Below are 17,159 nucleotides of genomic sequence, written 5' to 3' on the forward strand. Positions count from 1 at the left end.
GTTCTCTAAGCTCCACCTCAACTGTTCTCTAACTCCACCCCAACAGTTCTCTAAGCCACACCTCAACTGTTCTCTAACTCCACCCCAACAGTTCTCTAAGCTCCACCTCAACAATTCTCGAATCCCCACCCCATTAGTTGTCTAAACCCCACCTCAAAGCCCACCCCCTGTGTTTGCTGAGAGTTCTCTGTTTTGGGTTCTGTGCTATGTTTGTTGAATTCACTGTTTATGGGTTCTGTGCTGCCATACTTGTTAGCTCTCTGTTTTCTGGTTCTGTGTTGCATTCACTAAGTTCTCTGTTTTCAGATTCAGTAGTACGTTTGCTAAGCTCACTGTTTTTGGGTTCTGTGCTGTGGTCTGTGTGAGTTCTGTTTTTTGGGTTCTGTGCAGCATTTACTGTTAGCTCTGTTTTTGGGTTCTGTGCATCATTTGCTGTGAGGCGTCTGTTTTTGGGTTCTGTGCTGTGTTTGCTGTTAGTTGTGTTTTTGAGTTCAGTACTGCATTTCCTGTGAGTTCTCTGTTTTTGGGCTCTGTGCTGCATTTACTGTTAGCTCTGTTTTTGGGTTCTGTGCTACGTTTACTGTTAGCTCTGATTTTGGGTTCTGTGCATCATTTGCTGTGAGTTGTCTGTTTTAGGGTTCTGTGCTGCATTTGCTGTGAATTCTCTGTTTTGGGCTTTGTGCTGCGTTTGCTTTGATTTCTCAGTCTTTGGGTTCTGTGCTGTATTCACTGTGAGGTCTCTGTTTCCAGATTCTGTGCTGCATTTGCTGAGTTCTATGTTTTGGGTTCTGCGCTGCGTTTTCTGTGAGTTCTCTGTTTTTGTGTTCTCTGCTGCGTTTTCTGAGTTTTTTATTTTTGGCTTCTGTGCTTCATTCACTGTGAGTTCTCTGTTTTTGGGTTCTATGCTGTGTTTTCTGTGAGTTCTCTGTTTAGGGGTTCTGTGGTGTATTTTCTGTGAGTTCTCCGTTTTTGGGTTCTGTGCTGCATTTTTTGTGAATTTTCAGTTTTCAGGTTCTGTGCTGTGTTTTCTGTGAGTTCTCTGTTTTGCGGTTTCTGTGCTGTTGTGGATGTAAAGTGTGTGTATATTTAGAACGCTGTGTGGGTTTTTTGTCTGGGTTATTTGAGCGGTCAGCGGGGATCCAGAACTTTCTCATTAATGACCGTTACTACTGGCAACTGTTTTTTTCTACTTTTAAATACTCCTTCTTCTTCTCTTGGCTCTGATTGGTGTTACCTGTGTTCTGTGTGTGAACTCTGCTCTGTGAAACGTTACTGTGCGGTTTTGGATCGTACGATTTTCGCCTGTTCTTTGTTTATGTTAAGCTTGAAGTGAGTCGAGTTTGGGGTGATGGTAAGTGCTCCTCTTTGATAGATTTGAATTTAATGATGCTGTGTGTTCAGTGAATCATTCAGTGATTCTAAACTTGTTTAACTGTTCTGGACTCCAGAGTTCAGGATTTGTAAATGAAGTGAAGCTTGAATGTTTATGTATGTATCTTGACTTTTGTGCAGAATTGACCTCAAATCACCATATTAATAATAATAATAATTCCTGAAAATCATGTGCTTAGCATCCACAGTTCAAAAGTTATGAATTATGAATTTTGCGCTATTTTTCAGTAGCACCCCTTTTAAAGCAAAAGTTAAGGCCACGCCCACTTTTAAAACACTTGCAATTTAAAAAATAAAGAACATAAAAATTCTCAAATTTTATACACTACTTATTGAGCACAGTGACATTATTTCCTAGAAGTTTTAAGCAATTGTGAAATCGGTCAGTCAGCAGGCCTTCAGTGATTTCACATTCTTGTTTTGTTTTTTGTACTGCAGCACTCCTGAAGTGGCCCCTCTCCCCAGTGAATCCAGTTCACTGACCCACGTGTCCTCAGCGAGCCGCAATTACGACCTCCAGGAGCGCCGCCGAACCGGGAACATGACGGGAACTGAACAGGCAAAATACCAGCGCATCCCTACCGATGAGACAGAGGCGCAAACGCTTGCCTCAGCCGACTTAGATGGCATCAAGAGTGAGTTCACCCACATACGTTCATAGATATCACACTTTTATAGATGTTGCCTAATATATATGATCAATTACCTCATACATATGAATATGCATTCAGAACTGACTCAGAACACAAGATTTCACAAAAACGTTGTCAAAGTTTTTCAGTCACAAAAATTTTAGGCTAAAAATTAGGCCCTGTCTGCTATTAAAGTTTCTATATCATACTTGTAAATAAAGATACAAGCCAGACATTTTACACATTATCAACTGAAATTGTTGATGTTGATCAGTGGAACTAACTCAAACATTTCGGCAGGTCCCGTTTTTATTTTTTTTACTATAATGAAGATACCCAAACTATGACGTAGTTCATATGGAATTACTCCAGTCAGAAATATTGGCCTTCAACCAAAAAAAGACTCCACCCCCTCCTTCGTCACAGTATTAACAAGACAGATATTCTGCAAATTCATGTTTAATGAGAAACATACAGACAATTACTCATTAAAAAAACATATTGTTTTTGTTTGGGACATAAATTCATAAATCTGAGTATTGATATTATTGAGTATTGAGCTTTGAAAGTTTTCAAGAGAAGCCTTTGGATCAGTATGCCTTTAAGAAAACTGAAGCTCTCAGTCCAGTGTGTCCAGACGTTTGACTGGCAGAGTTCGTGTATCTTTTTATCTCAGTGGAATTATTCTAATTTTCCGTAACGACTCTCTGCTTATTCTCATCTGTTCTCTTTGACTTCATCGTTAATCGGATTTTTATTTTCTGAAGCTGACCTCGCGCTGACCTGCGAGTGTAACTTTTGGCTGCTTTACTGGCTGAATCTTTTAAACTGACTTTTTAAATCTTACTGTGTCCATCACTCTGAGAGTGCGTGGCCTCTGATATTAAACAGTTTAATCTTACTGTGATCTTCAGCTCCTCTAAACGCGGTTAAACTCAGAACTTTAATAACAGAGCTGAGAGATTAATAAAATATGATGTGTTTTATAATTTAAAATACTCACATTAAAAATTGAATGAGAAGTAACAATAAGGACCAATATGAACAGTGAGTCATTATTACATTATTTAAATGTGCACAGTGATGGTTCGCTGTGATTTGAAAGAACAGTTACAGGTGAGTCAACAGTTGCGTTTCAAAGCTGAGGAATGCTGTTTTTCTCAGCTGCTACGTCACTGAAGGCTGTTCCATTTTGTTGAATCCTGCAGCCTTCACTTTTGAGAACTCGAAGGACTCAACTGGTGGATCCTTCCTGACCTTTAGTCACCAATAACCCTTCACGCATTACTCAAAAATGGCAGAAACATCGGAAACATTATGTTACATGATAAAATGTAAAATTTAATTTAATGTTTAACATATAAGGTTTAAAAGAGTTGTGTTTACATCAGTGAACATCTCAGACTGTTCAACACATCACTCACCTCACTGTACTGATTCATATTTGAAAGCTTTGAAAGATATAGAAGTCACTAATGCCTCCTTATGTTTGTTTGAGGTGCTGCTTTATTTACAATATAAACCACAACTATACATGTTTATAAGTTTCTCTTCCACTTTCTGTGTGATAATTTTGGGAATAATGCAGAGAGTTTAGAGAGTAAAGACTGCGGACCCCCCGTTTCTATGACTGATCCAAGGAATTTAGAATTCATTTCACTGCATCATGATTAATATGCATAAAGTTGAAAATCTCAACTTGATCACACTGCTACTGTGATGCTTGTCACAAATTCACAGCTACAAATTATATTCAAATGCCATAATATTCAGTTTCTAATTCTATTTGTATTTTATTTGTTCTGTTCTTAAAGCTGCACTATGTAAGATTTTTTTGTTAAAACTGACAGAAGTATCATTACTGAGTCAGGAGAATAAAAGCAGGCTAAAATATAATGTGTGTGCGCTGCTGTGAGTCATCCTTTAAACCCTGAAGTCACAGGCAAGCTAAGAGTTTTTCAGACCACATTGTACATTTTTACATATCAACATTACACACACAGGCTAAAAAAAATCAAATGATCCCAAAATCAAATCACGTTTATTATCACATCACATTTACACAGGTGTGAAGGTGAGTGAAAATCATAGGTGTGTAGCCCCCTTAGAGTGCTTAAATATACAAAAATATATAAGAAAGGGAAAACAAAACAACAGTGACATAAGTTATGAAATAAAAGCTATGATATGTACAATTGCACACTTTTCCATATGTGCAATATGTGAGTCTGAGGTAGATAAATGAGATGGGAATAGAATAGTGATATATAGATATTCCACATTACAAGATATGGATAGAAAACGTACGAGACGTCAATCTATATGTACAGGTATATTCTGGCTTGATAGAAGTAATCAACATTGTACTGATAAAGATATGAGGACAATAGTAGATAATTCAGTCACATTCTTGGAAGATATGTCTTTCACTCAGGGGAGGTGATCCGAAGCACAAGCCTGTTTCATGTGGCATGCAGGTACATCTTTCCACCAGAGAGGTCCCCAAAACGTACATAGTGCAGCTTTCAATGTCTTATTTTCTTTAGAAAATTTATTACAATCTGTGTGTTTGCCTGGTCTATTGAGTAGATTCAGTAAATCTCTCCTACTGGAAATGTGCTGGCGTGCCTCGTGTTATTTACGCTTCAGATAAGAAAAATGAAAGGCTAATAAGAATCGGCCAGGCAGCCATCAGCCAATTTTTCAGTAAAGAACTGGAAACGGCCATAGAATCTAATGCTTGGTGCAGCTCTACCAGAAACAGTTTAATAAACTCTGGTTCCCACGGAGGCGGTTTAGCATGTTCAAGTGTATCAGAGCAGTTTTCCCACAGACACTCAGAGCTGGTTGTGGGTGATTTGTGTTAAGATCTCTGTGTGAGTCCGTCGTGTTTTAGTGCTGATTACAGCTCTATATCACTGTTCACTCTTCTACAGCGTCAACGTTCTCTCTGTATTCTGTTCTTCAGCAGTCTGAGAGAAGATCCCGCCTGGAGGACTCTGAATGTCCTACTACTTCTGCTTATTAAGGTCGGGGGGGTGGGGGTGGGGGATGGTTACTTGCAGGAAAGGTGGAAGGTGACGTCTCTGTTAAGAAGATCCTGTTCTTCAGATGAGACCTCTGATCTTTATTCCTCAGTCAGAGTGTGTTTTTTATTGTTGTGCGTCATTGTGGACCTGAAAGTTACAGTTTCTTTTGATCTTTTGATGATTTAACCTTTATAATTATCCTCTTTTCAGTCCTGATCTCTATCACTCTCACTGCTCTCTTCCTCCTTCCTTCCCATCGGCTCTACCTCATACATCAACCCCAATTCAGGCGAATTCATCTTATTTTTCTAAATTTTCTGTATCATTCAGTGGTTGAGATGTAAAAAGTAATTCAGAGTGGTTTACTTTTCATTGTAAGGATGAGTCAGAATATCTAAATAGTCATATAGTCATTAAGGTTCAAATAGTAAGTTAGGTATTGTGCGAATGAGCTTATCATATCAAGTCATACATTCCCATACAAACAAATGTCTGAACTCTGTACTCCACCATATTCTGGTGAATTCCTAAACCTTCTGTAGACAATAACTGTCTTCTCTGCTAACAAATACTGAAGAAACATCACATAATCAAAGTTTAAGATCAGAAGTCCTGCTTTAATATCTTTCAAATATGAATATTAGTGATAGTGAGAGAGGAATGATAAAAAGGGTATCTGAATGAAACAGTGCTTATGTGCTTTACTGTAGAATTTCTCAGTAATGTTTCAATATATTAAAGTACAGCTCTAATAAAACTATCTGACTCAGTTTTCTGAAAATCCCTCAAATCCTTTCTGACGTCTAGTTCCCTAACTCCTGACCGCTGGACTCTTACCTTAATGAGAGTTAAAATCCCTCTTTCAGACTCTGCTTTTACCTCAGCTAAACTTAATACCCATAATTCCCTTCCCTCAATCTCCAAACCCGAATGTCCTCTCTGAGTGACAGTTCTGTAACATGACTCTGCAGCCGCATTGTCCAACAAACAAAGACACTGACCGCGCTCTCACGACCCACTGGACTGACATAACAGTGACTAATAATGTTACAGCGGTCAGAACGGTCAGAGCAGTCAGCATCACAGCTTCAGTTCAGTCCCACAACTTCCATTCATATTCATCCACTCATTTTCTTCCGCTAATATTCATCTGCTCATATTCACCTGCTCATTCATCCACTTAGATTCATCCGCTCATATTCATCCGCTCATATTCATCCGCTCATACTCATCCACTTATATTCATCCACTTATATTCATTCACTTATATTTATATTCTCATATTCATTCGCTCATATTCATCCGCTCATACTCATCCACTTATTTTCATCCAATCGTATTCATCTGCTCATATTTACCTGCTCATCCATCCACTCATACTCATCTGTGCATATTCATCTGCTCATATTTATCCGCTCATATTCATCCACTCATTAATTTGCTCATATTTATATGATCATTTTCATCCACTCATACCCCTTCCTTTCTTCCTTCTTCGCCTCCTGCTCATATTCGTCCACATATTTATCTACTCATAATCATCCATGCATATTCATCTGCTCAAATTCCTTTGCTTATGTTCATCCATTTATTCATTCGCTCATTTATTCATTCGATGGAGTGAAGGAATGACAACATTGAAATAGTGGATTGAAGGAATGATGGAGTGATGGAACATAAAATATAAAAACAAAGAATGTAAATTTTATTTATTGCAGGTCACCGGTTTGAGGATGTTCCAGGTGTGCGGAGACACCTGGTCAGGAAAAGTACTAAAGGTCAGATTGTACACATCAGTAAAGACCATAAAGAACCCAGCACACGGAACCGCAAACTGGACCGCACTCCGCACGAGGTACGAGCATTAGTTAAAATTATTTAAGGTTGGTTTATATGCTTTGAGGTGATTTAAGGCCAGTTAAGGTGATTTAAGGTAAAGCTGATGATGGGCTGAAATATCTGCTACTTTTTGTTTTGCACAGTTCACTGAAGCATTTATTCATACTGAAATGAGCTTCTTCATACTTTTCTCATGCTTGCCTGATATTTATTAAGTGTTTGGGTGTCTTTCCTGATTTGCATTCAGTCACAGCTTTACATTCAGAGATGTAAAAAAGATACTTCACATAATTACTCAGTATCCACTATGAACCACTCACTTTGTACTATGAAGTACTCAGTATCCACTATGAACTACTCACTATCTACTATGAATTACTCAGTATCCACTATAAACTTTTCACTATATACTATAAATTTTTTAGTATCCACTATGAATCATTCAGTAAGTACTATGAATCATTCAGAACTACTATGAATTATTCAGTATCTACTATGGATCAGTACTATGAATCATTCGGTACAAGCTCTGAAACTAATATATGAGTTTAGTTGAGTGAGGAATTGAGGGGTAGATCTACAATTTGGGTCACTAATAGTTTAAGGAATTTAATCCCTTTTGCTGATCCCAGAACAGTCCCCACATTCCTGATTTTGTTTTGGAAAATCTATTCATTATTCTGAAGCCAAGGGGAATAGATTAGAAATGAATTAATGATGCATTCCCTTCACACACCTGAGAGAAAGGTATGCAGATCTGGTCAGGTAACGGGACACCCCACCCCTCGGCTGAAGGGAGGAGGCCATGCTTTATTAATAAACCCCACAGACTCAGCTAAATCTCAGGTAGCCCATGGCGCTCTCTCTTTCAGCATGGTGCTGTTAGACTTCTCCAGGAGAGTCACCCAACAGCAGAAGGTCAGAACTAATTTCTGTACTGGGGGTAGGGATTTTATTGATTTTCTAAATGTCTGCATAATCCAGTGGTTGAGATGTAAACAACGTCATTCAGAGTGGTTTTATGTGAAATGGTTTATTTAGAGATGTCTTTACAGTGGTGGTGATAGGGACAAGCGATCACAATGTGTACAGCATAAATATAGCCATTTTATTTACTATCCAAACCACCAGTGAACCTCAGACATCAGGCAGCATATTAATAAGCATTTCATATAATAACTTTTTGTGAGGGAGTTTTTAGAGGTGGATGTCTGGTTCCTGTCATCTGTACTGTGAACTGTGACATTGTATGTTTCTCTAGAACATAGCATTTCACACCAAACCACTCTGAATGACTTTTGTTTACATCTTAACCATTGAATTATGCAGGTTTACAATTATGCAATTTAGAAAAAATTAAATTTTCCTTTTAAATTAATTCCTCATACACCACACCATGGATTAGCATTGTCAGTGGTTTAGCTGTGTTTTTAGAGAGCATGTGTGTGTGTTAAACTCAACCAGTTAGGAAGAAAACTATTTAATTTAAAGCTTATTCTAGGGCTGAAAAGGTGCTACATTTACTTCAGTTTATCTGATTTAAAAACCCATCATTTCCACATGAATAAAACAGTTGCATCAACACAGTTACTGCCGGAGTAAATAAACTGAAATACAGTAATTATGATGATGTAATATATTTCATTTATGTAGAAATGAACACATTAGAATCAGACACATTCAGTGCAGCAGTCTTTCCAGTGTAGTTGTAGAGCTGTAATTTGTTATTGTTGTGGTTTCTTTCTGAAATCTTCTTTGTTTTCTTTGTCAGTAAAGCTCCTGTTAAACTGCTCCTGTTAAGTCACTTTTGTGTTATTATTTACAGTTTATTTTCCTTTAATTCTGTTATTATTTATTCTTCTTTAGTTTTGCATTTTTTTTAAGTATCCTTATGAATGTGATTTTTTAATTAAATGCATTATTATTAGTAGTAGTAGTAGTAGTAGTAGTATTCTATTATTATTATTGTTTATTCTTTTTTGTTATTTGTTCTACTTGAACTCTGTTATAATGCATTTTTTTTTCTGTTATTATTTAGAGAGCTGTTTACAGTTTATTTACTCACTGTTGCTGCTGCTGTTGCTCTTTGTGTAGGTTTTTGTGGAGCTGAATGAGTTAATCATGGATAAGAATCAGGAGCTGCAGTGGAGGGAAACAGCACGCTGGATAAAGTTTGAGGAAGACGTGGAGGAGGAGACGGACCGCTGGGGAAAACCACATGTTGCTTCACTCTCATTCAGGAGCCTTCTGGAGCTCCGAAAGACCATCTCACACGGTCAGAGCTGACCACATAAAGCATATACTAAAACTCTTTCGCTTAAAACCCTTATTTAAACTTTAAACTCCACCTAATCCTAGCCTTAACTATGATTTTAATCCTACAACTAAACCTAATGCTCACTCTAAACTAAGTCTTGTCTTAGCGCTAATCTTAATCCTAAACATAAGATAAACCAAATTCTTAACCCTAATCCTATTAATTATTAATTATATTCTTAATCCTCAATTTAAGATTTATCGTAATCTTATTTCTAATCCTAACCTTTACTTTAATCCTAACACTGAGGAGAATTTTACTAGATAGTTAGGTAATAATTTGAGAGAAAATAATCTATAGGGGCCCATCAAAAATACAACTAATAATAGTTTTTATAATTAAATTAATAATTACTATTGTTATTGCCTTGTTTCAGTAGTCTGCATATATTCTTATCAGGTTTGATGCGCTTTGCAAGGTCAAGTTTGCAAGGCAAATTTTTGTTATATTCTGTGTTAAAATATTCTTGGTTCTAATTCTGCTCTACAAGCTGGTTTAATTAACAAAAGTTCTTTAACAGAACTTTTTCATCTTCTGCTGCAACGCCCTCTGACAGAATAAACCCCAAAATCACAAGGTCTACAATTTATCAACTCTTCAGAAAAAAAGCCCAGTGGGTGTGTCCATAGCATAAGCCCCATCCCTCCCTGCCTACTTTACTCTGATAGGCTGCCCCCAATCATTAGCAGCGGTTTGCAGTGAAAGACCTAAATGAGAGACACTCTAAAGAGAATGAGGGAAGAATCAACTGTACAGATTTACATTTACACACATGTAGCGAGCGATAGAGCAAAACATAACATCAAAATACTTTTCACAATACATGAAACACATCATAATATTTACTTTTTCTGAGCTTTTTAGGGATGTAAAAATACAACGCATCATATTGTATCATGCATCATTATATTTTATGACTACCATGTTAGACTGTGGCTAGTGCGATAGATCAGGACATTAGAAATCACAGATTTTGTTTCAGATGCTACACTTTTATAATGTTGAATGCTGTGGTAAACTGCACATGGAAACATTAATATATTTATATAATCTCTATTACTCCAGGTGCCGTTCTGCTGGATCTGGATCAGAAAACCCTGCCAGGAATTGCTCATCAAGTGGTGGAACAGATGATCATTTCTGACCAGATTAAAGCAGAGGATCGAGCCAACGTCTTGCGCGCTCTGCTGCTCAAACACAGGTACACCAGCTCAGACACAGAAACAACAGCTCAGACACAGGAACACCAGCTCAAACACAGGAACACCAGCTCAAAAACAGTAACACCAGCTCGGACACAGGAACACCAGCTCAGACACAGGAACACCAGCTCAAACACAGTAACACCAGCTCGGACACAGGAACACCAGCTCAAACACAGGAACACCAGCTCAGACACAGGAACACCAGCTCAAACACAGTAACACCAGCTCAAACACAGTAACACCAGCTCAGACACAGGAACACCAGCTCAAACACAGTAACACCAGCTCAATCAAAGAAACATCAGCTCAAACACAGGTACACAAGCACAGGAATACAAAGACAGGAATACTGTCTCAAACACAGGAACAGCAGCTCAAACACAGGCACACCAACTCAAGAAGTAGTAGTATAAATTACTAGGTATGTAGGAATAATGCTTTGTAGGATCTGAAACAGAAAGTTCAGCATCTCTCTGCTTTGATTTTCATTATTTATCCTAAACATTCACAGATGTGCAGGTGAGTCCACACAGTTATTAATCACTTCTCTTATTAAAACAGGGACTCACAGCGTCAGAACTGATACGATGGCAGAGAAAAAACTGTTTTGTTCTGCAAAGGTGTGAATTTGATGCTGTACCATGTTGCTCTACTGCGACCAAAACAATAGATTGACACACTTGTTAAAACATGAACTAAAACTGCTTGTTGCAGGACATTGCTAATACTGTTGACAAATTTTGTACCCATCTCCACTCATAACAGACTTGGCATTTTCTGGGTGCTCCTTTTATAACTAAGCATGAATGCGTCAGGTTAACATTTTAAAATGTTCCCGGTCTTAATTTGCTCATATCAAATTTTATGTTACAGGCATCAATTTCAGAATGAGTGAATGTTTGCAAACAGTATTGAAGTTCGAAAAGTAAAACATTAAATATCTTGGCTTCATACTGTTTTTATTTAAATAAACATTAGATTTAGGTTTGTGCATAAAACCTCAGGCAATGCTTAACGTGCCTGATAAGTTTATAGTGTTAATGTGAGATCTGCTATACATCCTCTTGTTTGGAGATTGTTTAACCTTTTCTGTGGTATCTCCTCCCCCTGACTGACCTGCTACTGCCCATTAGATCAGTGCATGTTTGTGTGCAGTGTGTGCTGTGTGCTCCTCTTGCTGACCTCCTGCTTGCCCTGCTCTCCCTCTGTGCCCCCTAGCCACCCCAGCGACGACAAAGACCACACTTCCTTCCCCAGGAACATTTCAGCCGCCAGCCTGGGCTCCCTCATGGCCCACCACCACCACCATCACCATAGCAACAGCACTGGTGGCCAGGCCGAGCCTTCGGTCACTCAGCCGCTTATGAGTGGCACCCCCACCAGGACAGACACAGTACTGCACATGGAGACAGACAAAAACGAGGTCAGAGGCTGCGTTCAGTTCAAGTCAAAGGTTTCACATTTAACAACATTCAGGCTGTCGCTAGTTCCGGCGTCTGCTTTGTGAAGATAAAATGTAAAATAAAAAATTAAAGGTAAAAGTGTCACTGGATCCTTTGAATTATTAGGCCATTAAAGCATCAAAATATTGTAGAGTCCTACTACTGGCTGGCACTGGCTCCCAGAGACTCTGGAGGCATGGCTGTGCAGATGGCTACACGCAAAGTGTCATGGTGTGTGTGCCCTCTCCATCAATGGAACTGTTTGTGTTGTTTATTGTCATTGTTCATTAGTACAAGTATATTGTCTTTCTTAGTTTCAGGGGCTGTGGGTTTTGGGTTGGCCACAGTCATGATGAAGCATGTGGCTAGTGGTGACCTCCCCCACGGTTTCAGTTCCTTATATGTACCTTTTTTGCTGTTGTGTCAAATAAAGTATTTTTCGTAGCAGAAGAATGGCTTCTCCTGTGCCTTAATTTCTGCCTGTGTCACAGTATGAACAGTGCTGCATTCGTGCTACAAGCAAGCTACCACTTAACTACTCAAACTGCATCCCAAAACCTGTGAACTATTATGCTGGACAAAGCTTGCTGGTTTTTGTGGGGTATTTTGGTGAGGTCAGTTCAGTGTCCAGTAGTGTGAACTTCCATGTGACAATATTAATATTTGGGCTCCCTAACGACCTTGCAATTCAGAAGATCCAGTGACATTCAGATGAAAAAATGTTCATGCGGCAGAATATATCAGCTTAGGAGTGTTGTTTACCACAGAGCGAGATAGCAGTGATTTTCAAGATCACTGTTCATTTTCCCCATAGAGAAATCAACTTAGATTTCCTAAAATGGGCATGACACTGACTACAGAATGATGCACTATTATCAGAGGTCTGTATAAGTGACAGAGGTCTGTGTGATTAACTAATTAGCTGAATCTAATGTGTTAAATCAAGTTTGAATGCTGAACTTTCAGGTGTTTTCTTTGTGTTGTGTACTGTATGTGTGAAACTGCAGAAAGATGCTGGTCCTGTTGGAATGCACAGATCCAAATCCAAACATGAGCTGAAACTGCTGGAGAAGATTCCAGAAAATGCAGAAGCAACTGTTGTGCTTGTGGGTAAGGTGCAGTTTCATTCCCTTTACTTAAAGAAATGTCGTACAATATAAATAGTAGAACTGGTAGAACTTCTACTCTGTTTTAATCCAAAAAGTGCAAATCACTCAAAGTGAATATAAGGAAGAAAGAAAAAGACTATTTTTGAAATTAGACATTCATGAAGAGTTGCAGCAATATTCAATAAAATATGATGGACTAAAAGTAAAGGAGGGTAGTTAATCAAAACAGTAAAGAAATGGCTTAATGCTTAATTGTAATAATTGCTATCAACCATAGATTATTGTAATGAGATGCCATGGTATCATATCAAATTGAATATTGAATTTTGAGTAGAACCATGTCAATCTCTTGTTCCTCTGAATGAAGTTCTACAGCATTGTTCTGAGTTTAAAAGTGCTGTGATGTTCCTCAGGCAGTGTTGATTTCCTGGAGCAGCCCACCATGGCCTTCGTGCGTCTGCAGGAAGCTGTGGAGTTAGACTCGGTGCTGGAGGTTCCGGTTCCTGTGCGGTTCCTCTTCGTTCTGCTTGGACCTCCCAGCACCAGCATGGACTACCACCAGATTGGACGGTCCATATCTACGCTCATGTCTGACAAGGTAAATAATTCCATGATTGTGTTAAAGAGCCTCACTGCTGAGATCACTTAACTGAAGATTCTATTGTTATTGTTACCATCTGCAGTCCTTCCACGAAGCAGCTTATCTGGCAGATGACCGGCAGGACCTTCTGAACGCCATCAACAGTTTCCTGGACTGCAGCATTGTGTTGCCCCCCTCAGAGCTGGGCGGAGAAGATCTCCTTCGCTCTGTGGCTCACTTCCAGAGGGAGATGCTCCGCAAAAGAGAAGAACAGGAAATCAGTCTGCTTGCCAAAGAACCCAAGAGCCTGGAGGAGAAAGGTCAGCTAGTATTTGGAATTGGGTCAAATCACCTGAAATCATTGAAGATCTCCTGACTGTCCATCCCACATTTACTAAAAACTTTCAGGAAACAGTGGCACTGTGCCTGGTAGATAGTATGCAATATTTGTTGCATGCAAAAGATCTTCATCAGTTTCTGAGATCTAAGTTTACATTCCCCCTGCATTTAGCCAAAAATGGTTGTCCCCAAACATTCTTGTTATGAGATCACATGGCCCCACAAGACTAGAGAAACTCTAAAACGTGCACAGTGGTATTCCAGGACCAAGATTGAGAATAACTGGCTTATAATGCATATTGTTCATTTTTGGCAAATCTAGCATGAAATAATTTATATCATTGGAAAAAGTACACTTTGATTAACAAATGTATCAAATAAAACTTCATCTTGCTTCATATTGAGCAAAACTATATTAGATAAAAACTATATTGAAGTGTCAAATATTTCTTATTTTATAAAAAAAAATGGAAAATACACATATTACATGCAGCACAAGTGCAAAACTGTATTTGATTTATAAAGTCAATTCCCATTAAGGACATTTAAAGAATTCTCAGCCAAGTTAATATTAACTATTGTCAAGACACTTAAATTCTTTTACAAATATATTCAGCTAGTGTAGTGAAGGTTGGTGATAAATAATGTAAATGTGATTGAGTTCCAGTTTATTTTGTTCTTCCTGCTGCAGAGGCTCTTTTAGCTCCCTTTAAGCCTGAGGATGACCCTCTTCAGCGTACAGGCCGGCCGTTTGGGGGGCTAATCCGAGATGTGCGCCGCAGGTACCCAAAGTACCTCAGTGACTTTAAAGATGCTCTGAATGCACAGTGCATGGCTGCCGTCATCTTTATCTACTTTGCTGCTCTTTCTCCTGCTATAACATTTGGAGGGCTGCTTGGTGAGTGCAGACTGATATAAATGGAAACTCTACCTGGTTTATTAGAAAAAAGATATTATGTGTACAGCCTTGTTTTGTGGAAATTAAAAACATTGTTTATGTTTTTGCCACGTTTTGTCATTTTTTCAATCAAAACTATTGGAACACAGTCAAAAGACACAAACCTGTCAGTGCAAAATGGAAATCAAATGTAAACGTGATTCATTACATAACTTGTATAAGCAATTATCTGTTGTAAATTGAATACACAGCTAAATGACAGCAATAAGTTAGATTTCTGAGGGTTAACAAAATTAAGCAGGACTGTATGAAGAAACACACTTTATGTTTGTGTAGGAGAGAAGACTGAGGGGCTGATCGGTGTATCTGAGCTGATTGTGGCCACGTGCATCCAGGGCGTGCTCTTTTGCCTGCTCGGGGCACAACCGCTGCTGGTGGTGGGCTTTTCTGGACCCCTGCTGGTCTTTGAGGAAGCCTTTTTCTCTGTGAGTCCTCATCTTTAACAGAAAAAGTAAAAGCCTTCTTAAACAGATTACAGTATTACAGCCCTCTATAAATGGGGCTCATGTGTGGTCATTAGCAAAGGCGGTCATAACTTTCTGAGCATAATTTTAAGACTTGCAGAAACTGGCCGTAACCTGAATTTTCACTAAGACTGGTTGTGAAGCTGAGAGCAGGGGTAAAGTGAAGTCTAGACCATTTCTAGGCAATGGCAACCGTTAAACATGCTAGTTAAGTGCTTGGCTGAGGCAACAAAAAGCTCTTGTGGTTGAATGCTATGAATTCCTTGCCACAGTGTTCCAAGATCTAGTGTAAAGCCTTCGCAGAAGATTAGAGGCTCTTTCAAATATCAAATGTCATGTTTTTGTTCTGTCACTTTCTGTTTTCATTAGCATTTCACAAACTGTTCCAACACTTTTTGAAACAGATGTTTGTACTTTTGAATGTATAGTGTAGATAGATCATGCTAAATGGTACACAGTGCCCTGCTTTGAAAGTTTTTTTTTCTTATGATTGGCAACCATAGTTTTGCAAGAGCAATGGACTGGAGTACCTGACAGGTCGTGTTTGGATCGGATTCTGGCTTATTATCATCGTAGTGGTCATGGTGGCCTTTGAAGGAAGCTTCTTGGTTCGCTTCGTCTCCCGTTTTACTCAGGAGATTTTCTCTTTCCTCATCTCCCTCATCTTCATCTATGAAACCTTCTCTAAACTCGCCAAGGTCAGTTTGCAGAAAAATAATATGATAAACCAAAACCTCAGATTCAGAGCTGAACAGATTCACAGCTTAAACTGTGTTCTGGAACATGTTAATTCCACACACTCTTGCATGTAAATGAGTTTTTTTATTGTTCTTGCAGATATTTCAGGAACATCCTCTGCAGCGCTGTTCTTGTGGGAATGGCTCCATGCTGAATGAGTCCGAGATCTCTTCTGTGGAGAACTTCACTTGGAGCCCTCAGGCAGCCAATAGCAGCTCAGAAGTGAAAGTGAAGGTGGAGGCGGAGCCAAACACAGCTCTACTGTCTCTGGTGCTCATGTCCGGAACTTTCTTCATCGCCTTCTATCTGCGCAAATTCAAAAACAGTGCCTTTTTTCCTGGCAGGGTGAGAAAATAGTCTGATTTTCAGATCACTTGACATAAACATTTTTCATGAAAGATATGGAAATAATGATGTTGGATTTTAGTCTTTGATTATTAAAAGTTCTCTGTGAACATCTGTCACAGCTGAGGCGGGTAATTGGAGATTTCGGGGTGCCGATTGCCATCCTGGTCATGGTGCTGGTGGACTACAGCATTCAGGACACATACACACAAGTGAGTAGATGTAACTGTAGAAAGTGTTCCTGTAAAAATGGTCCTGTTATGAACACTATGGTTACCACACTGACTGTGAAGACATTATAACTTAATGTAATAATAGTAAGTGAAATGGTCTCCTCTGTGTCATGTTTCTGCAGAAACTGAGCGTCCCTCGTGGTTTCTCTGTGACCAGTCCAGATAAGCGTGGTTGGGTGGTGAATCCTCTGGGCTCGGAGGTCCAGTTCCCCATCTGGATGATGGCTGCCAGCGTCCTGCCAGCTCTGCTGGTCTTTATTCTGATCTTCATGGAGACACAGATCACCACGTGAGGAGCATTTAAATCATCTATAAAACCTCAAACCATCACTGAACCATACTGTATTTATGTCAAGCTTTCCTAAAAAGACCTTATTCAGTAAATTGCTGTTAAATTAACACATTCTAGCTTACTTTGTTTTTGTGGAGTCACTTTGATTCTCTGTTCTACCTTCTTTTCTCTGGATTGTTTATAAAGTTCCTGTTTCAGGAATTCTGTTTGTCAGATTAGAATTAATTCCTTACTTTATTGTTATA

The 17,159-nt window shown here is 38.9% G+C and overlaps 1 protein-coding gene across 5 annotated transcripts in view; it reads left to right on the forward strand.

The window, feature by feature from the left end:
* slc4a2b (solute carrier family 4 member 2b) overlaps window positions 1-17,159 on the forward strand; it is a 46,540-nt gene that overhangs the window by 22,034 nt on the left and 7,347 nt on the right. For all 5 annotated transcript variants that reach the window (XM_036560655.1, XM_036560659.1, XM_036560657.1 and 2 more), the window contains 14 exons: window positions 1,831-2,027; window positions 6,772-6,908; window positions 8,987-9,167; window positions 10,275-10,410; window positions 11,633-11,837; window positions 12,864-12,966; window positions 13,379-13,563; window positions 13,649-13,865; window positions 14,576-14,782; window positions 15,119-15,267; window positions 15,810-16,004; window positions 16,144-16,389; window positions 16,512-16,601; window positions 16,745-16,911. In XM_036560655.1, the coding sequence (XP_036416548.1) occupies window positions 1,831-2,027; window positions 6,772-6,908; window positions 8,987-9,167; window positions 10,275-10,410; window positions 11,633-11,837; window positions 12,864-12,966; window positions 13,379-13,563; window positions 13,649-13,865; window positions 14,576-14,782; window positions 15,119-15,267; window positions 15,810-16,004; window positions 16,144-16,389; window positions 16,512-16,601; window positions 16,745-16,911 (2,415 nt within the window). The remainder of the gene's footprint in view (window positions 1-1,830; window positions 2,028-6,771; window positions 6,909-8,986; window positions 9,168-10,274; window positions 10,411-11,632; window positions 11,838-12,863; window positions 12,967-13,378; window positions 13,564-13,648; window positions 13,866-14,575; window positions 14,783-15,118; window positions 15,268-15,809; window positions 16,005-16,143; window positions 16,390-16,511; window positions 16,602-16,744; window positions 16,912-17,159) is intronic.

Source organism: Colossoma macropomum, unplaced genomic scaffold, assembly GCF_904425465.1.
Source record: "Colossoma macropomum unplaced genomic scaffold, Colossoma_macropomum, whole genome shotgun sequence".
In the NCBI taxonomy this organism is placed as follows: domain Eukaryota; kingdom Metazoa; phylum Chordata; class Actinopteri; order Characiformes; family Serrasalmidae; genus Colossoma; species Colossoma macropomum.